Below are 22909 nucleotides of genomic sequence, written 5' to 3'. Positions count from 1 at the left end.
CTGTTCAAGGGAGACAAACAATCCAATATTTAAATCATGAAAGAGGTGTACTCTGTTGTCACGGCAGGAATGAGCATCAGGGTTCATCACTGCCTAGACAAAAGTTCACATGAGACCATCTCTGTACTCTCCCAGCAGACCTCATTTAATAAATAAATTGGGTTGCCAAATGCTTTTGACCAGGACTCCCCTAGGCATGGGCTTTGAGTAATGGTTCTTCAAAAATTCATTTATTCAATCCTCACAACAACCATACTGTCTTAGTATTTTAATGGACATAATCATATCCCTTTAAGTCATAAGACAGTTGAAGGGACTCAGGGGCAGAATGCAAATAATATGAGTCAGGGCCTGGCAAAAGCTAACAGCACAATACCTGTAAGTATCAAGACACAAGGCCGAGATTCAAGCTCAGTTATGTTTAGGCTCTTTATACACTCATCTTGCCAACTGTCCCAGTACAAATGAACAGATCAGGATTCTAGCTTTTTTGGTTTTACATTTTTTTTTTTTTAAGATTTTATTTCTAAGTAGTCTTTACACCCAGTGTGGGGCTCAGAACTCCTAACACCAAGATCAAGAGTTGCATGCTCTACCAACTGAGCCAGCCAGGTGCCTCTTAGTTTTACTACTGTGATTCACTCCCAGAAAGTCTGGTCATTTCTGGTGTGCAGATAAAAACATGTTGTTTACCTACAAACTTGGGGAGCAGACTCAGGCCAGTAAGACTACCTACAATCTCTATGCCACTGGGGTACTTTTTTTCAGGGATTCTAAAGGCTAGTCTGGGTAAAAAGCATAGCTCAAGATTACTTTGATATCTTCCGGAAGACACCGTTCAACACGTTTTTCTTTCAGTCTTTTCAGAATAAGTTCAAGTGTTGCTTCCTTAGATGGCTTCTTCTCCTTCTGAATGACCCTGGATTCATCTTCATTCTCTTCATCTTCATGGTACAGAGAAGAGCCAAAGCTTTTTGGAAGAGTGTTACTACGTGGGCGTGTCTGAGGTACAAATTCTCCATCAGAACTTTTGTGTTTTGCATCTACATTTCAGCAGCAAGAGGACACACAGATCAGTAATAATGATTTTGTTAAAGATGCAAAGAGTAATAAGCAAGATATACAACAGGAAAGTAGACATTAACAGCACACAGGCTCCGTTATTTCAAGGTTACATGAAATAGTGAAATTCTGCATGTGGCAAGCTATTCCATTCATTCTTTTAACAGTAATTCATAGAAAGCCTTACCATAAAGTGAGATTTTCTGGTAAGCATTGGTGGTACAGTAGTAAACAAACAGACATCGTCCCTGTTCTCATGGAGCATATATTCAAGGAAATAAAAACAAAAACCAAAAAACAAAATAATTTCAAAGAATGCCAAGTGCTATAAAGAAGAGAACATAGGATGTTGTCACAGTGCTAAAAGCAATGTACTTTAGGAACAGCAACTATATTTAATGGACTGAAAAAGGACTTTTTGAGAGAGGGACATCCTAGGTGAACATGGAAGAAAAAGCAGCTAATGGAGCATAGAAGACTTAGGGGAAGAGCATTCCTCCCCAGTTGAAGCAATAGCCAGTGCACAGGCCCTGAAGCATGACATGTTTAAGGAACAGAAAATGAGAGTGGAATGTGATAAAATGGACTAAGGGCACAGTAGGCGAGGAAATGAAACAGCTAAGGATCTATATAACCTCAGACCTACATGATCACTACTTCTCTCCATTGTAAGGATTTATTTTAAGTTAAAAGGGAAATTCATTGAGGGCTCTGAAGATAGTTAAGAAGAGTTTTTTAAAAGATAATTCTGGCTGCTACATAGAGAACGAACTGTGAGACAATAAAAGGGTAAGAAAACTGGAAAATTAGTTAAGAGACTAATGCGTGTCAATTTAATACACCCATCAGTAACACATTCAAGGTAATGATTTTCACAGACAGTTGGAAATTGTCATTAAGCAAGGAAATGCTGAATAGAATTATAGGGGAAAATTCTAAAGAGGTAAGGAAACTTATTTTAACTCAAGGATGTGAACTCAATGACAACAGGGATAAATAACTGTCTTATCCAACAACATAGACTCAGATGTCTACAAGTACTTTGTACTTAATAACAGTAAAAATTTTGTTGAATAAATTCAAATGAATATACCAAAATGTGATGCTCCACGTTATAAACCCATAGTTGGTACAGATAATTTTGTAAGTATTAACAAATACTAAAAAGCATGCTGATTAAACACCCATAAAGTAAATATAACTTAGCAGCTGCTATATTGGGCCAATACCTAGGAACACAGACCTAGTTTCTCTTTAAAGAAGACTTAGAATTTTTAGTCTCTGTAGTATAAACAGTTTATTGTGACAGTCGTAAATACCTATCAAAAATTCTTAATGAAATACCTACCAAAACCAAAACTGCTTAATATTTGAACTGTTTTTCCAGATAAACTTTTTAATATTACCTATGAATATACAATCTAGGGCACTTTTCAAAAGACTAACAGAAACACCAGAAAGACATATAGAAGAATAGAGTACTTCAACTTTGGCCATAACTAATAAAAGAACAAAAGGAATATTTTATTTTTGCCAAATAGTGTCTCAGATTTAAAAATCATCAAAAATTATAACCATAATTCTCACAGAATATAATTCTCACTATTAATTCATGTCATAGAATTATTCATACAATTTTCATGTAATAATGAGAATACTATAATAATGAGAATAAAAAATCTGTTTAAAGCAAATATATTATAAAAATGATATATTTTCTACCTTTAATTTGCTTCCGCAGTTTGGTAAGCTCTGTCATCCATTTTAATACCTTTGGATTGGCTGCAATATCACTGTAGGAGGGCTAAAAAATTAAGGAACATGGACACCTCTGTGGTAAGCGATAACTGTTAACTGATGCCCAAGTAATATATTACAGTTTCCACAGCAGACAATTCATTCAATCCTTATTTCACCTTATCTTATATGAAGTAGACAGAACAGAGTATCAAGTAAAGCTCTCTCAGAGCAGAATCTAGCAACTGACGAAAGCCAGATTTGGAGACAGGTCTTCTGACTCAAAGTATAAGACTTTCTACTTCATATGTTCCAATTATTAAATATCTGTCCCCCTCCCTACATGCCCTCCCTCTCCCATCCCTCCTTGCTATATGTGATTTTTGAGGAAGCAGAAATAGCATTAACATGATTTGTAAATGTAAAGTATTTCCTTTAAAAATTATACAAGCTTAAAAAAAAAATTATACAAGCTTTTTGCCAATTAAAATATAAAGATGCACTGGTAAGAACACTGGCCTGGAAATGAGGCAGCTAAGGATCTATATAATCTCAGATCTACATGATCACTATTTCTCTGCACACCTCAACTTCATTATCTAAGGGAAGAGATGGACTAACGCTCTCCAAAGAACCTCCTCCCAGTTCCAATGTATCTGCCAAACCCTGGACGATGCTATAAATTTACCTTGCTATTTCTTTCCCTTTCAAACTGTTCCTCAAATTGTCTAATTTTTTTCTGAAGTTTCTTGACCAACTGATACGGTGTTCTGTCTTCTCTTTTTTCATCTTTTGAACTGAAGGATGATCTTCGAATCCTGAATTAAAGTAAGAGTGTTAGTTAAAATTTCAAGTTATTACAGACGGTAGCTAGATCTATGATGGGGTTCATTTCAATGTACAAAACTATCATATTACTATGATGTACACCTAAAACCAAAACAATTTTTTAAAATTTTGTTTTTTAGTTTTATCTATACCCACAGTGGGGCTTGAACCTACAACCCTGAAAGCAAAAGTCACCCACTCTACCGACTGAGCTAGAAAGGCACCCTGAAAGTAAGAGAATATTGTAAGTCAATTATATTAAAAAAAAAAAAAGTTACCTGGTCAAAAAATATTTTTCAAGTTATCAACACTATGTCTCTTATCACCCTGATAAAACATCACGCCATTTCCAAGAAGCAAATCTTTAAAGTAAAAATTAAGTCCCTAAAACTAAAGGACAGGTAGTGTTAAAAAAAAAAAAAAACCCAAACCCAAAACAAAACCTTACACTATAATTTTAGAGACCACACCATTAGCTAACACAACTACTGCTGAAAACAATATATAATCGCTCAAAAGTTGTTTAGACAAAGGCAGAAATGAAACAAAGATGCCCAGCTTAGAATTTGTTTTGTATTCAAATTACAAAGGAAAGGTGCTCCTGGATGGCTGTCTGCCTTTGGGTTAGGTCATGATCCCAGGGTCCTGGGATGGAGCCCCATGTCAGGCTCCCCTGCTCTGAGGGGAGCCTGCTTCTCCCTCTTCCATTAGACCTGCTTGTGTTCCCTCTCTTGCTGTCAAGTAAATAAAATCTTAAAAAAAAAAAATTGCAAAGGAAAGGTTTTGACATTCAGAATCAATTTAAATCTTGACAATATAAACATGAGGAATTGGCAAGTTCCACTTGCTGCTTCCCTTCCAGAGTTCTGTATTTCAGTAATAGGTGAAAAAATGATTATGTATACTGTGTGGAAAGTCTAATAGAAAGCAAACCTCTACACCTCATGAACTCAGAATTTATGAGCCCCCACCAAAAAATTAAAAAACATTTTTCATGATAGAGGGGGAAAAGCTTTGAATTTTAAGTCTGAAGGATTAAATCTTGCAAAGGATCTGGTGACATAAGAATCGCCTCTCATAAGTATATAAAAATAATGTACCTAGTAAAAGAAAGTGCCTTAGATGAGGAATCCAATGTTTCTGGATCATGTAGGAAACGCTGGCTTTGCCCAAAATCTAAACTACGATGTGATAATACTGGAGGACAGTCCTCTTCCAGGGGGTGATGATTCATTCTTCCAGCTTGTGGAGAGAGCTGAGCTTCTCCAGACTCAGAGTCTTCCTGCCAAGACTTAAAAGCAGGAAATGGCTCTGTAAAACAAACACAAAGAATAGTACCATGGGTCTCTCGGTTCTGCATGGAAAAAAAGTCACACAATTATCAGATTTATTTTCTTTAAATTGTATCATTATGTAGTGGCTCATATAATATTTATTATATACTTTGAAAAAAAACAAGGTATACAGGATCTTCATAAAGCCTACTATAGTTTCTAATTTTCTATGCTTTTTTTCTTTTGCTCAGAGTTCCATTTTCCCATAGAAGTTATACCTTAAATTTCTGAACCCAGTCACAAAGCAAGAAAGGACACTGTCAAGCTCTTAAAGTTATATTAGATATTATTTTTCAAGTGCTGTTTTATAAACAATAAACACAAAACCGTCCTCAAGAGCTGCCAGGTGAATAAGCAATCACTCACTGTCAAGTGACTATCTTAAAACTGGAAGGAAGCTATTCCCCATGCTATTCACAACACACCAAATGGAGCTCTCTGACCCCAAAAGAATTCTTAACATTTCCAAATGAGCAGCTAACTCACCTGACAGCACCCGGCCCCAAACGTTAAATTGTGTTTGTTATTTCCTATTACAGGATTTCTATGTTTACTATATATCTGAGTAATTAAACACTCAACAGTATTATCAGGACAAAATTTAACAGCACTAGATCTTAAGCACATTTATCTTACTGGAGCTATCCTGTATGTTCTCAAATGAACCCATGTCAATTTATTTGATGTCTGTACCCATGTTAAGGTTTGATTACATACAGAACACATACAATCCACAAATATACTCCAAATACAAAAATACAAGTATCACTGGAATCCAAAAAGGGGAAATACTTTTCCATCTACACATTAACTTTATTTATAACTACAATTTAAAACTTTGATGTATGACATCATATTAACAATAACAAAAGTGAGTTTTTAAGTATTTTTGGAAGCAAAAATGGTTTGACAGTGTCAAAAATCAAGACTGGTATTTTCTTTTTCTTCACACAATAGCAAAAGATTGCTACTTTAGAAATTTAACTTTATATACTAGCAATTTAAAGCACTACATAATTTTTCCAGGGTAATAAGATAATTTAGTTTTTAAAGCCCCGATCAATCTGATAATTAAAAATTGGGTACAAAGCGTGCAATCCCACAATAAACCCAGCAATAAAGTGATTTTCAAAGCAACCCTTGTACCTGCTTCCCAGCAAATAACTGGTAATAAGCATTTTGTGAGAAATCACCTGTTTTAAGAGGGAAGTAACAAAAACAATTATATCTGGGTATCATTTTTAACCCAGAACCGTTTGGGGACAGCAGGAGAAGGGCTCATAAAAAGGCAAACAAAGTGAACCATCAAAAGGCAAAAAAACTAAACTATGGTGAACCATACTTACCCTCCCCATCTCTCTGCAGATGCATTGTTTTGAAATCAATGAGGGGAAAAGTGATAGGGCATGACGCTAATAAAATGGAAAAAATGGCAAAAAATACTAAAGTGAACACACAGCACAGTCAGAACAAACCATACACATAACTAACACAAAGCCAAAGATACCAAAACATTTCCCTAAAACCAGTTAGGCATTCTGCTCAAAAACTTTGTTCAAAGAAATTACTACTAACCAAACTTTAAAAACAAACACAAACATATATTTCCATTTCAACAAGCAAGGCAAAAAAATCAATGTAGTGCTGTTTTATTAAAACTCAAACATAAAACTGAAGAAATGGAAACTCTTAACCAAGTACTGTTTGAAGCGTTTCAATTTAATTGATTTGACAGAAAAATACCTCCCTTAGTTTGCTCTTTGGAAAGATCCTACTTGCATTTCTTTCAAGAGTTTTAGGAGGAGAGAATCTGAAGGAAAGCTATTGTCCACTTGTATTAAAAGCCAAACTTTTGACCAGCTGCTGCAAATTCATACCACTGGTGGCCATGTGCTACTGCTTGGCAACTGTATCCTGCTGTCCGTCCCTTGAGCAATACAAAACACAAAACCCACACACCAAGGAAGAGGGAGGTGGGCTTCCATTTGGAGTGACCCCATTTCTCTTTTAAGAGTCACATCAAACAAGGTAGGTCTCTGATTCCAAGGTATCTAGGGTCTAAAATAATTTGGCCTCTTACGGAAGACTTTCATTAGAACATCCTAATTCCTAGATATAGAAAATCAATCTTTGTATATTGGTGGCAAACTGGAAGGAAAAACATATTCTGCTAACAGCCACTCTTCTAAGCACATGCAGGGTTCATGGCTGAGAAGTTCATCAAATGTCTACCACCAGTTCTCTGAAAGTCACTGACCCCTATTCCTATAAAAGTCAGCGGGAGGCCTATGTGAATCTGTCATAGCTGTTGAGCCAGGTTTGTAACAGGTGAGCTGAGGCACTGAAAATCAGAGGTCTATAGTTACTTTCTTTCCATACCACAAGCTGTAAGGGGAGGATTCTGACAGGGAAACAGTGAGCCCAGCATTAAATTCACTTTAGGTAAGCCTCCAGAAAGCTGAAGCTGAACACGGAAAGTTCTATCTCCTCAGACAATGGAAAACAAGTGCTCTTCTATGCTTAAAACTTAAGATCAGAACGCCCAGGCCAAAGATTATGAAGGTCTATTTATCTGCGTCCTCCAAAATGGAAAAGCATCAGCCCTCTGTCAGAATCCCACCTCAACTTTCAGAGACTCCTCTCCTACTATGGCTGGCTCCAGGGATGCTCTGATGACCACCACTTCTTTTCAGTGACCATGTCAGGATAAATAAATGAAAGGGACAGTTGATCTTTTCTGCCACCAGGATGTTAACATATCCCCTAATTCTGGGGAGCATCTTCATAAATTCCAAACATCCTAAATAACCCAGAACAAAGCAAAAGACAACTTCCTGATTTAATCTAAGTTAAGACACATAATATGCCACTAGGCATGCCAAACATCTAGAACAGAAAAAAAAAAAAAAAAAAAAAGGGGGGGTGGAGAGACAGCAATAAAGATTGGCACAGACAATGACTTGGCTGGGGCTTTAAAAAAAAATTGGCTATACCTTGAAAAATAAATAAATAAACTCCAGTTGTGATCAAATGAGCAGACTTGAGGTAGCAAAAGGAGCCTGTGGTACTAGCACTGCAATTCTTGTTACTACCACTGTACGTCATTAGCTAACTTGCCAAGGCTAAGATAACCAAGGGAACTTTATCCAAGTGCACAAATAAGTAACTTGGAAGATTCCCGAGTTGTCTCAATGTCTCTTTACCTAGCAAGGTGTATGATACAGGACTCCTAAATTCAAATCTGTTGTTGACTTTCACCCCTCCACCCCCAACATTTGAAAGTTTATAAATATACAGTAAACTTGAAAAAATTTCACAGTGAACATTGATCGATACACCAATCATCTAGATTCAACCATTAACATTTTACTGTATTTGCTTTGTAACATTTATCCATCCCATTAACCATCTTATTTTTTCATGGATTTCAAAGTAAACTGCAGGTAATAATATACTTCCCTATAAACCCTTCAGCATGCAAATCACTCACTGGAGTTTGATATTTATTTAGGTTTTTTATTTAGATATTTATTTACGCATCTTTTGATTAAAAAAGAAAAAACTTATATACAATGAAATACAAGTGTTAAGTACACATTTGCTGAGTTTGGACAACTATATATATACATATATATACACAGGTGGCTTGCTTTTTGAATTTAAACTTTTTTCCTTTGTAAAAACCGTTAGGACTCTGTTCCCATACTTAATATAATCTAATACACAGATATAGGGATATGGTACAGTGTTTGCTTAGAAATGCCTTCAAAGATCATTTTGGGGGGGGGGGGTTCCTAATGATCACATAGGAAATGTAGTTACATGTAAGCCCTCTACTTAAAGTGGTGAGATCCCCAAGCCCTAACATATAAGATTTTCCAAGACTAGTTTAAACCTGGTTTAACAATTTACAAAAGCCTATCCTGAGGGATTTTATTTTTTTAATCAGTTCTAACTTCACCTTCAAAGCTAATGGATCAGGTAAGAACTTCTGGTTCGTATGACATAGTTGCCCTACAATCTCATTAGTGCATCTGAGTAAAAACACTCACTCACTCCTCTTACATGAGAGAACAAAAAGCCAAAATGAATAAGGTTGTCCAGAAAAGAGCAGTAGTCTCATTATTGCTTTAGGTAATTTCAGTTACAAATAATAGTATCAGGAAAATAATGTGTGGCTAAAATTACCTTCCCATTTATCACCATCAGAGACATTCTTCAGATCTAAATGTGGAATTTGGGTTCCACATGCTGCTTCCCCTTGAACACCAACACTCTGACCTCCTGGCACTTCTGATTCAGTGTTGGCATTCAAATCACATATCTTGCTACTAGAATCCTGTATTTTAAAATAAAGAATACATTTCACAACCACAAAGCTCTTCTCACTCAGCTTAAAAACAAGCAGCATATATCCTTGTATGGTCTCCATTACTGTACTATTGTGCCTATATATTCAGCTGTCCCACTCCCACCATCCAAACTATTTTCAAACACACACTTGCAGTTTTATACTATATACTACTGGTAGACAAAGTTTGGATCCCAAATTCAGGAAAATGTTTTTATAACCAAGTTACTGGTAACCAAAAGTGATAAATTAAGTCGCTGCTTAATTGCAAAATATCTGGCAAGAGACTCTATTTTTACATCTCCTTTAAACCTATTCAACCCAAGAGTTAAAGACCAGATACAATAATTGGTGGGTTAGACCTAGTCACATTTTAAGAACCACAAGAAAAAAATCTTACCAGAATCAAGTGTGACAATGTATCACTGTCAAATGACACATATTCTTTCCTAAAAATACAAGTACAGCTATTAGTGTTTTAAGAATAAGTAGGTTACTATCACTGCACATTTCTTACCTAGATTTCTTCTCTTCCCCTTATAGTTAGCATTTATAATGTGAGAGAAGAAAATGACAACTGGACATATGCCCATTCTTTGGAGCCCTATGTCTGAAAATCACACACTACTGAAAAGATCCACAGAATTACTTCAGGTTTAGAAAATTTAAGTAACATTCTCCACCCTCCCACACAACCATCCCCCCACAAAGAAAAACATTTTAAAAGTAAAACTAAAATCCACAATAAGTAGAAACCAAAAGGGTTGAATGTATAATGGAAAAGATTTTGTAAAGCAAATATTAGTTTTAACCAAATAGCTTTATTATCCCCCACTCTGGGACTTTCTTTTCTTTTAAAGATTTTTTTTTAAGGTACAGTGATGGTCCTATATGTATTTTCTTTTATGGTCCTATATTTTAAATCTGATTATGTTCTATCACAATCAGAACAAGGTACTACTTCTAAACCTTTCCTCCCTCAAAACATAATGGTAAGATATAAAAAGGAAATTTTTAAAAATTTCAACTCACCTCTTACACCCCCCATAAAAATGAACCCCTATTTAGAACAAATATTAGAGCAAGCTGTCAAAAATGATCTCTCCCTATCTGACCAGTCAACAGAGCATCTGGTATTACAGTAGGTTAGCAATGTATCTATTGTGGGAAATTTCTTCTTCCCAAAGATATGGTGGCAATTTACAATGGTACATACAGATGCTGCTTCTACCCTGCCTTAACAGTGTGTACCCAGAAGACAGGTCTTGATCTAACTAAGGCAAGTCATCTCCTCACATGCGTAATTACCTTGTTCTTGCTGAGCATGAGAAATAAACTAAATTCCCTGGCAAGCTCAAAGGCCTTCCCTTGCTTAGAGTGGAAGCAAATGGTGGAATGAGCTACATTCTACCTTGAGACTACAAAAGACCCAATCACCTAAATTTGAGAAACATGAGTGTTAAGCATGCAAAATGTAATCCATCTAACCAAGGAACTCTTTGGATCTAAAAACAAGTTTGCTAACCTATACACAAGTTGAAGAGGAAAGAGCTTTTCCAAAAAGATTGAGTCCTCACTAAATGGATCCTTATTGTTCTACCAAATCCAGATGTCATCATTCTGGGGATGCCTGTTTATCTTATATCTTCAGCCCATAGCTCCAATACTCCCTGGGCTGGAAGAGGATCATTCCTGCCTCCTGAAAGGAAGCACAAGGAACTGCTGTAAGCAGGAAATCTGTGGACCTTCAGAGTATGGAGACACTCCAGAGACATGGCTCCAAAGAATTTACTTACCCTCACAGAACAGGTTTCCTACTCACAATTAAGAGAGACAATGGCATTAACAAAAGTTTACCCTCACCAACAAGCTATCACCAAATCAGTAATGTTTGAGAATCCTCAGTATTTACAATCTAGTCTGCATTCACTGTAAATTTGTTTTCTGAATATCAAATTATCTTTCCTAACAAAGTCATGATACACTGCTTGGCAATGTCTCAAAGAATCAGAAAAAGGGTAATAGGACCCAAAACCTACTCACTGACTTAAAATATTCTAGAAAGCTTCAGCTCAAAGGTACTGTATCTATCGAGTATCTATGGAGACTACATGTGACTGAAATACTGATTGCCTCAGTACCTCCCTCTCTTTTTTGCTGGCCAAGGAGGTAAGCAAGCAGAAACTGAGGTAAGACTATACTGGGATACACCAAGAAGAAGCTGGAAAGGGAACAAAAATATCCTGTACAAATTTGGTAAAACAAATATGCTATAATCTTTCAGTTAGTTATCCACAGTTCTAAGGCTATGAATTAACTCACTGAAAGGTGTATTCAGAGTATCAATAAAGTCCCAATTGTTCTACAAATCAACTGGAAGTTTGGAGTGTCTCCAAGAAGGCTCTGTTCTTCCCTCCAAATGTTTTCCAAATTATAACTATGTCTGTCTGAACCTGTAGCCCCTCTGAATATTTATGAATATGCTTTATGCTTACCATTAAACAAGGAGCTGGTTTTTCAGATTATCAAAAATGTATATTAGATAAATTCATCTAAAAATCTCACTCCCAAATCTGTGAAGGGCTCCAATTCTTAAAATGATTGAGTAATGAAAGAAAATGCTTACCCCTCAAGACAGCCATCTTCACTATCACCGTGGTCACTGCATGGCTCTAACAGTATACCTACAGACTGACAAAAAAGAACATAACTGCTGTACTAACGGAGCTCCCAACACTCATGTATGAGAAGAAGTTTCCAACCTAAATCACGGTATTAGATTACAAGTTAATCAAATGCCCCCTTTTAATTCTTCGTAATAGTCTACAGGTGTTGGCATATCTTTTTAATGACAGTAATTTATCTTTCTCAAAACCTGAGGCATATGCATGTGTGTGCATGTGTATAAAATGGAGATCTGCATACTCACTACACTATTAGGTAAGAAGTACTGCTCATACTATCACATTCCTTTCCTCTCCTTAGAATTCTTTCCTCCAAAAAGGACAGCCATATGGTCCCACCTGCCAACTGCTCCTTCTGTTTCTTCTCAGCCACAAACAGGTTAAGTTGGTAACTTCCAAGCAGATAACAGAGCAATCATTTGATTCACCAGATCCCTTTATTAAATACACTCGAAATAACAACTGTAAACCTCAGAAACACATACGAACACTCCCCCTATTTTCTAATGAGTCTAGTGACACCATCCCATCCCTATTCCTTCCCCAAACAGATACTCACTGAGTCTAATACAAATATCCCGTGCATTACTACGAATTACATAAAATTCTCAATGTTTCTGATCATCACCTCTGAAATCAACAGACAGCTAGATTCTTAAAAAACTACCACTTGTCCAGTTTTAATATGAAAGACACTTCATAACTATCTGGAAAAAGCTATTAAATTACTTCTCCCTTTGCCAACTATATATCTCTGTGAGGCTGACTTGTCTTCACGTACTTCAAACAAAAGAACTTACAGTAATAGATTGAATGCAGAAGCAGGTATGAGAAACCAACTTAACTTTTATTAAGACAGACAAGCAGTAATAATATTTGTAAATATGTAAAACAATACCATTCCTCAAAGCACAAAGTGTTTTATGTAGCTTTTTATTAAGTTAAAAAAAAACATACTTACAGTACCTTGAGTGAATTTAATAAACATTCTCTAATTTTTCAATTTTAATTTCTAATGTGGTAAATACTGATAAATATACCTATGTAAATAAAACCTTTCTGGGATACTCAGTATCTTTTAAGAGTATCAAGAGGTCTTGAGACTCAAATTGTGAGAACCACTGATCTACACATCAGACTTCAGCAACCTTTCTGTTTAGAAGATAACTTTAAATTCTTAAATATGGGCCCATGAAATAATCATTACTAGATCCAATATTTAAAATAAGTCTTCATGTTTTATTCAAAGAACCAGGTTCAAGTCCCAGCTCTACCTTTCCTTCACAAATAAGAGTTTAACAATCACTTAACTTGCCTATGTTATAGTTACTATGAGAGAATCAAATAGCTTAGAAGAAAAACTTATAAAATTCTATTATAAAAGCATACTATTACATCACCAACTAATTTAACCTACAATTCATTATACTATGAAAAAAATGAAATACATCTAAAGAGTGATTATAATACCCACATGCTTTTTAGCCAGATTTAAGCAACATAATTTTTTAAACTTTATTTATTTATTGGAAAGAGAGAGCACACGCATACAAGCACAAGGGGGAGGGGGAAGGGCAACAGGCAAGAGAGAGATAGATGCCCCACGCAGAAGGGAGCCTGACCCCACTCAGCAGAGAGCCTGATGCAGGGTTTGATCCCACAACCCTGAGATCACGACCTGAGCTGAAGGCAGACTGCTTAACCAATTGACCCACCCGGATGCCTCTGGGCAACATAATTCTTTTTTTTTTTTTTAATTTATTTATTTCTTAGAGAGAGAGCGAGCGAGCACAGGCAGACAGAGTGGTAGGCAGAGGCAGAGGGAGAAGCAGGCTCCCCACCAAGCAAGGAGCCCGATGTGGGACTCGATCCCAGGACGCCGGGATCATGACCTGAGCCGAAGGCAGCCGCTCAACCAACTGAGCCACCCAGGCGTCCCATGGGCAACATAATTCTTAAAACGAATACTGAAAAGTAGTTTAAAAAAAAATTGGAGACAACATAAAAGATGCAGCAACAGAAAACAAAGCTGATACACTCATACTCCAGCAGTGAAGAAGGAGATGAGATGCAGAGTAAGAAGGAGAGTTATCTTCTACATTACTCACCGACAGAAAAAAAAAATTAGAGGTATTAGGGTCAGGTTAAAGTATATCCAGACTTCAATTTAACAAAGAAACATACTTTTTTGAGAAACTATGTTTTACTTCCTCAGAATTCACTCTATACAAAACATTCATTCCTTTGCATAGGGGGAAAAAAGAGCTTGTTTTTTCTAAATTATCAGCTAGCAAAACAGTCCATACTCTTCCCACCTTCTCTTTCCCAAAACCATCAGGGCCCTCATAAGAAAAGTCTGAGGAGGAGGAGGCGGAGTCAAGATGACGGAGGAGGAGTAGCAGGCTGAGATGTTAGCAGGAGTTCAGCCAGATAGTTATCAAACCATTCCAAACACCTACAAACCCAACATGAGATCGAAGAGAAGAAGAGCAGCAATTCTAGAAACAGAAAATCGACCACTTTCTGAAAGGTAGGACCTGCGGAGAAGTGAATCCAAAGTAACAGGAAGATAGACTGTGGGAGAAGGGGCCGGCTCCCAGCAAGCAGCGGAGCAACGGAGCACAGAATCAGAACTTTTACAAGTCTGCTCCACTGAGGGACATCACTCCAGAGGCTAAGCAGGGGTGGAGCCCTCGCAAGGACAGCATGGTCACAGAAGGATCAGGGGTGTCTGAGTGTAGCAGAGCTCGCAGGTTTAGAGCGGGGAAGGCGGCTACAAAGACAGAGCAGAGGAGTGAACTCTCAGCTTGGGGTTACCCTAAACTGTGATCCGTGGCCCAGACATGCCACTGCACTTTGAGCATAGACCCCACAAGCGGCAGATCTGGGGAGACACCCCCCACCCCGGAAGAGCAGCAGGGATCTGCTGGGTTTGGAGACTCCAAACAGGGCTATGTGCCAGAGACACACACTCAGTCACAGGCTGGGTGAGCTCAGTGCACAGCCGGAGACCAGGGAGACAGGAGTGACTGAGTGCTTTTCTCTGAGGGAGCACTGAGGAGTGGGGCCCCAAGTTCTCGGCTCCTCCAGGCCAGAGATTGGGAGGCTGCCATCTTCATTCCCGTCCTCCAGAGCTCTACAGAAAGCGTTCAGGGAGCTTTTCCGAACCAGAGCGTATTACTTAGCCCGGCCCCTGGCAAGGGTGGTGCGATTCCGCCTTGGGCAAAGACACTTGAGAATCACTATAACAGGCCCCTCCCCAGAAGATCAGCAAAAAATCCAGCCAAGACCAAGCTCATTGATAAAGGAGAACAGCGGAATTCCAGAGGAGGGAAAAGCAAAGCATAGAATTCATGTCTTTCTCCCCATGATTCTTTAGTCTTGCAAAGTTAATTAAGGTTTTTAATTTTATTTTTTTCTTATTCTAATTTTTTAAACTTTTACTCATTCCTCTTTTAACGTTTTTTAACTAGTTTATCTAAAAATACCTTTCTTTAAAAAAAAATCTTCCTGAACCTTTATTATTATAGTCATATTTTATCCTTCATTGTATCTAACTTTATCTTTTGTATACATACGGGGTTTTTTCTTCTAAAAAATTTTGGGATAAACTCCTAATAGATCAAAATATACCCTAAATCTAGCACAGGGTTTGTTCTAGCACAGCCTGAGCAAATTCTTTCCACTTTCTTTTTCTTTCTTTTCCCAACCAACTTATCAACTCCTTTTTTTAGAATATTTTTAAAATTTTCATCTCTACAGTCAGTCATATTCCATCCCTTCATCATGTTTACCCTTATTTTTGTATATGTGTGTGTGTGTGTATATATATATGTATGTGTGTGTGTGTGTGTGTGTGTATGTTTTTCTTTCTTTAAAATTTTGGGAGGTAGTTTCTTCTAAGAGATCAAAATACTTCCCAAAATCAAGAGGGTGGCTCTGTTCTATTCACCAGTCTAATATATATTTTTTCTTTTTCCTTTTCATTTTGAACTACTTTTAACCCCCTTTCTTCAACCCAGAATTTGGTTGATTTGATTAACGCACATTTTACTGGGGTCTTTGTCACCCTTGTAGTATTTTATTCTCTCGTTCATATATTCTTATCTGGATAAAATAACAAGGCAGAAAAACTCACCACAAAAAATAAGAACAAGAGGCAGTACCAAAGGCTAGGGACCTAAGTCAATACAGACATTGGTAATATGTCAGATCTAGAGTTCAGAATGACGATTATCAAGGTGCTAGCTGGGCTCAAAAAAGGCATGGAAGATGTTGGAGAAACCCTGTCTGGAGAAATAAAAGCCCTTTCTGGAGAAATAAAAGAACTAAAATCTAAGCAAGCTGAAATCAAAAAAGCTATTAATGAGGTGCAATCAAAACGGAGGCTCTTACTGCTAGGATAAATGAGGCAGAAGAGAGTGTTAGTGATACAGAAGACCAAATGACAGAGAATAAAGAATCTGAGCAAAAGAGAGACAAACAACTGCTGGACCACGAGGGGAAAATTCAAGAGGTAAGTGATACCATAAGACAAAACAATATTAGAATAAATGGGATTCCAGAAGAAGAAAGAGAGAGGGAGGCAGAAGGTATATTGGAGTGAATTATTGTAGAGAATTTCCCTAATATGACAAAAGGAACAAGCATCAAAATCCATGAGGTGCAGAGAACCCCCCTCAAAATCAATAAAAATGGGTCCACATCCCATCATCTAATGGTAAAACTTACAAATCTTAATGACAAAGAGAAAATCCTGAAAGCAGTCCTGGGACAAGAAGTCTGTAACATATCATAAAAATATTAGATTGGCAGCAGACTTATCCACAGAGACCTGGCAGGCCAGAAAGAACTGGCATGATATATTCAGAGCACTAACGAGAAAAACATGCAGCCAAGAATACTATATCCAGCTAGGTTATTATTGAAAATAGAAGGAGAGATAAAAAGCTTCCAGGACAAACAAAACCTAAAAGAGTTTGTAAATACCAAACCAGCTCTACAGGAAATATTGAAAGGGGTCCTCTAAGCAAAGAGAGAGCTTAAAAGTAGTAGACCTGAAAGGAACAGAGACAATATACAGTAATAGTCACCTTACAGGCAATACAATGGCACTAAATTCATATCTCTCAATAGTTACCCTGAATGGAAATGGGCTAAATGCCCCAATCAAAAGACACAGGGTATTGGAATGGATAAAAAAACAAAACCCATCAATATGCTGTCTACAAAAAACTCATTTTAGACCCGAAGACACCTCCAGATTTCAAGTGAGGGGTGGAAAACAATTTACCACGCTAAAGGACATCAAAAGAAAGCTGGGGTGACAATCCTTATATCAGATCAATTAGATTTTAAGCCAAAGACTATAATAAGAGATGAGGAAGGACACTATATTATACTTAAAGGGTCTGTCCAAAAAGATCTAACAATTTTAAGTATCTATGCCCCTAACATGGGAGCAGTCAACTACATAAACCAATTAATAACAAAATCAAAGAAACACATCGACAATAATACAATAATAGTTGGGGACTTTAACACCCCCCTCACAGAAATGGACAGATCATCCAAGCAAAAGATTAACAAGGAAATAAAAGGCCTAAATGACACACTGGACCAGATGGACATCACAGATATATTCAGAACATTCCATCCCAAAGCAACAGAATACACATTCTTCTCTAGTGCACATGGAACATTCTCCAGAATAGATCACATCCTGGGTCACAAATCAGGTCTCAATGGGTACCAAAAGATTGGGATCATTCCCTGTATATTTTCAGACCACAATGCTCTGAAGCTAGAACTCAATCACAAGAGGAAAGTTGGAAAGAACTCAAATACATGGAGGCTAAAGAGCATCCTACTAAAGAATGAATGGGTCAACCAGGAAATTAAAGAAGAATTGGAAAAATTCATGGAAACAAATGATAATGAAAACACGACTGTTCAAAATCTGTGGGACACAGCAAAGGCAGTCCTGAGAGGAAAATATATAGTGGTGCAAGCCTTTCTCAAGAAACAAGAAAGGTCTCAAATACACAACCTAACCCTACACCTAAAGGAGCTGGAGAAAGAACAAAGAAAGCCTAAACCCAGCAGAAGAACAGAAATAATAAAGATCAGAACAGACATCAATGAAATAGAAACCAAAAAATTAACAGAACAAATCAATGAAACTAGGAGCTGGTTCTTTGAAAGAACTAATAAGATTGATAAACCCCTCGCCAGACTTATCAAAAAGAAAAGAAAAAGGACCCAAATAAATAAAATCATGAATCAAAGAGGAGAGATCACAACCAACACCAAAGAGATACAAACAACTGCAAGAACTTATTATGAGCAACTCTACGCCAACAAATTTGACAATCTGGAAGAAACGGATGCAGTCCTAGAGACATATAAACTACCACAACTGAACCAGGATGAAATAGAAAACCTGAACAGACCCATAACAATTAAGGAGATTGAAGCAGCCATCAAAAATCTCCCAACAGGGCGCCTGGGTGGCTCAGTTGGTTGAGCGACTGCCTTCGGCTCTGGTCATGATCCTGGACTTCCAGGATCGAGTCCCGCATTGGGCTCCCAGCTCTTTGGGGAGTCTGCTTCTCCCTCTGATCTTCTCATCTCTCATGCTCTCTCTCACTCATTCTCTCTCAAATAAATAAATTAAATTTTTTTAAAAAAATCTCCCAACAAAGAAGAGCCCAGGGCCAGACAGCTTCCCAGGGGAATTCTACCAAGCATTTAAAGAAGAATTAATTCCTATTCTCGGGAAACTTCCAAAAATTAGAAATAGAAGGAAAACTTCCAAACTCATTTTATGAGGCCAGCATTACCTTGATCCCAAAACCAGACAAAGGTCCCATCAAAAAGGAGAATTACAGGCCAATATCCTTGATGAACACAGATGCGAAAATTCTCACCAAAATACTAGCCAATAGGATCCAATAGTACATTAAAAGGATTATTCACCACGACCAAGTGGGATTTATTCCAGGGCTGCAAGGTTGGTTCAACATCCACAAATCAATCAGTGTGATACAATGCATTAAAAAAACAAAGAACAAGAACCCTATGATCCTCTCAATAGATGCTGAAAAAGCATTTGACAAAGTACAGCATCCTTTCTTGATCAAAACTCTTCAAAGTGTAGGGATAGAGGGGACATACCTTAATATCATCAAAGCCATCTATGAAAAACCCACCGCGAATATCATTCTCAATGGAGAAAAAACTGAGAGCTTTTCTGCTAAGGCCAGGAACACGTCAAGGATGTCCACTATCACCACTATTATTCAACATAGTACTATGAAGTCCTAGCCTCAGCAATCAGACAACAAAAAAATTAAAGACATCCAAATTGGCAAAGAAGTCACTCTTTGCAGATGATATGATACTTTATGTGGAAAACCCAAAAGACTCCACTCCAAAACTGCTAGAACTCATACAGGCATTCAGTAAAGTGTCACGATACAAAATCAATGCACAGAAATCAGTTGCATTTCTATACACCAACAATAAGACAGAAGAAAGAGAAATTAAGGAGTCAATCCCATTTACAATTGCACACAAAACCATAAGATATCTAGGAATAAATCTAACCAAACAGGCAAAGAATCTGTATTCAGAAAACTTATAAAGTACTCATGAAAGAAATTGAGGAAGACATAAGGAAATGGAAAAGCATTCCATGCTCATGGATTGGAAGAACAAATATTGTGAAAGTGTCTATGCTACCTAAAGCAATCTACACGTTTAATGTAATCCCTATCAAAATACCACCAAGTTTTTTCAAAGAAATGAAACAAATAATCCTAAAATTTATATGGTACCAGAAAAGACCCTTAATAGCCAGAGGAATGTTGAAAAAGAAAGCCAAAGTTGGTGGCATCACAATTCCAGACTTCAAGCTCTAGTACAAAGTTGTCATCATCAAGACAGTATGGTACTGGCACAAAAACAGACACATACACCAATGAAACAGAACAGAGAGCCCAGAAATGACCCTCAACTCCATGGTCAACTAATCTTTGACAAAGCAGGATAGAATGTCCAATGGAAAAAAGACAGTCTCTTCAACAAATGGTGTTGGGAAAATCGGACAGCCATATGCAGAAGAATGAAACTGGACCATTTCCTTACACCACACACAAAAATTTGAGACTCAAAATGGATAAAAGACCTCAATGTGAGACAGGAATCCATCAAAATCCTTGAGGAGAACACAGGCAGCAACCTCTTCGACCTCAGCCACAGCAAGTTCTTCCTAGAAACATCACCAAAGGCAAGGGAAGCAAGGGCAAAAATGAACTATTGGGACTTCATCAAGATCAAAAGCATAGCAAAGGAAACAGTTAACAAAACCAAAAGACAACTGATAGAATGGGAGAAGATATTTGCAAATGACATATCAGATAAAGGGCTAGTATCCAGAATCTATAAAGAACTTATCAAACTCAACACCCAAAGAACAAATAATCCAATCACGAAATGGGAAGAGGACATGAACAGACATTTCTGCAAAGAAGACATCCACATGGCCAACAAACACATGAAAAAGTACTCCACATCACTCGGCATCAGGGAAATACAAATCAAAACCACAATGAGATACCACCTCACGCCAGTCAGAATGGCTAAAATTAACCAGTCAGGAAACGACAGATGCTTGCAAGAATGAGGAGAAAGGGGAACCCTCCTACACTGTTGGTGGTGTAGGAACTCTGGAAAACAGCATGGAGGTTCCTCAAAAAGTTGAAAATAGAGCTACCCTACGACCCACCAATCACACTACTAGATATTTACCGTAAAGATACAAATGTAATGATCCGAAGGGGCACGTGCACCCGAATGTTTATAGCAGCAATGTCCACAATAGCCAAACTATGGAAAGAACCTAGATGTCCATCAAAAGATGAACGGATAAAGAAGATGTGGTACGCGCGCGCGCGCGCACACACACACACACACACACACACACACCCCAAAATGGAATACTATGCAGCCATCAAAAGAAATGAAATGTTGCCATCTGCAAGACATGGATGGAACTAGAGGGTATTATGCTGAGCGATAGAAGTCAATCAGAGAAAGACAATTATATGATCTCCCTGATATGAGGAATTTGAGAGGCAAAGTGGGGGTTTTGGGGGGTAGGGAAGAAAAAAATGAAACAAGATGGGATCGGGAGGGAGACTCTTAATCTCACAAAACAAACTGAGGGTTGATGGGGGGGGTGTATGGAGAGGGTGGTTGGGTTATGGACACTGGGGAGGGTATGTGCTATGGTGAGTGCTACGAAGTGTATTTAAGCTTGATGATTCACAGACCTGTATCCCTGGGGCAAATAATACATTACATGTTAATTAAAAAAAAGTTTAAAAAAAGAACAGCTAAAATAAAAAATAGTAATAAAACAAAAAAAAATCTGCAGAGCAAAGGAACCATCAACAAAATGAAAAGTCAACCTTTAGAGAAACTTGCAAATCATATACAGACAGTCCCTAACATCCAATGATTTGACTTTGAATTTTTCAGCTTTCCAATGGTGCAAAAGCAACACACAGTCAGCAGAAACCATACTTTGAATTTAAATTTTGATTTTTTTTTTTCCAGGATAGCGTTCTTCAGAAAAAATTGGGAAATAGGAAAAAAACTTTAAAATGAATGAAATTCAACCATAATACCACCAACAACCTCAGCTAACATCATAATTTGTTTCCTTCCAGGCAAATATTCTTAAATATTTTATATCTAATTCCCAACCCAGTGATGGTTCCTGATCTTTACTAATAGGGTGTATGCTCTCAGGATTTATTATCAAGACAAGTATGTGTCAGCTTCTAATACCAAAGGAACATATAAGGGTGTTCCTGGGTGGCTCAGTGGGTTAAAGCCTCTGCCTTTGGTTCAGGTCACGATCCCAGGGTCCTAGAATCGAGCCCCTTATCAGGCTCTCTGTTCAGCAGGGAGCCTGCTTCCTCCTCTCTCTCTCTCTGCCTGCCTCTCTGCTTACTTGTGATCTCTGTCAAATAAATAAATAAAATTAAAAAAAAAAAAAAAGGAACACATAAAGCAATCAGCATTGTACATCAAGCAAACCTAAAACAAAGATTTTAGTCTTTGCATTTCTTACCTGGTTATTTTCTTCATCCTCAAATACAAAATCTTGCTGCATAACTTCATTGTCTAAGTTAGTACTAGCCACAGGTTCTGAACAGTCTCTGTTACTTTCACTGGCATTAATAATATCATCAGCAATATCAACCCTAGTAATGAAGATTAAAAAACCAGATCAGGCCATATGTTAAATATGTAATGCCTTTTAAATAAGTAAGTATCAATAACAATCTGAAACTTTCACTTGTTAAAGAAAACGTGTCCTTTTCATAAAACTTCACACTTTATTTTGCCAAATTAGATTATTAAACACACTTAGTTTATCTTTGTCTCTCTAGGAATTCAAACTACTTTGCTTGTTATTCTCTCTGAAAATTTTCAAAAACAAATGAATGGCTGAAAGAATAATTTATGTGTCAAAATAATTTCCCTTACAAATGCATACTCTCAATTATAATGAACTGTTCCAATTAAAATACAAGTCTAGCACTAGACATGATAATGTCCAACACCTTATTAAGCATGATAGGAACAGCTTCCTACTGCAGATTTTTTCATGTTACATAATTTAGAATATGCAAAATACTGCAGCAGGCTTTTGTTTACAGAGACAATACCACCATCAATGAAGGAACATGAGTTACTTTCCCAGAGATAAAAAATAAGATTGAGCATGGGTTTCAGGATCTCTGGCTAAGCTAAAGACAAACACCAAGGAATCTATGTATATTAATTATAACCTTTGAAACAGTTCTCCACAATTTCCAACTTCTAGTTACATTCTTCTT

General features: G+C 37.3%; 1 protein-coding gene across 1 annotated transcript in view; it reads right to left on the bottom strand.

The window, feature by feature from the left end:
* FAM13B (family with sequence similarity 13 member B) overlaps nucleotides 1–22909 on the bottom strand; it is an 87888-nt gene that overhangs the window by 12788 nt on the left and 52191 nt on the right. The window contains exons 11-19 of the mRNA XM_080804847.1: nucleotides 22138–22270; nucleotides 11939–12003; nucleotides 9713–9761; nucleotides 9150–9300; nucleotides 6308–6373; nucleotides 4728–4938; nucleotides 3488–3617; nucleotides 2785–2866; nucleotides 814–1043 (exon numbers count right to left, since the gene is read on the bottom strand). Of these exons, the coding sequence (XP_080660973.1) occupies nucleotides 814–1043; nucleotides 2785–2866; nucleotides 3488–3617; nucleotides 4728–4938; nucleotides 6308–6373; nucleotides 9150–9300; nucleotides 9713–9761; nucleotides 11939–12003; nucleotides 22138–22270 (1117 nt within the window). The remainder of the gene's footprint in view (nucleotides 1–813; nucleotides 1044–2784; nucleotides 2867–3487; nucleotides 3618–4727; nucleotides 4939–6307; nucleotides 6374–9149; nucleotides 9301–9712; nucleotides 9762–11938; nucleotides 12004–22137; nucleotides 22271–22909) is intronic.

This window comes from Martes martes, assembly GCF_963455335.1.
Source record: "Martes martes genome assembly, chromosome: 5".
NCBI classification, from domain to species: Eukaryota; Metazoa; Chordata; class Mammalia; order Carnivora; family Mustelidae; genus Martes; species Martes martes.
This window is presented reverse-complemented; position numbering and strand designations above follow the sequence as displayed.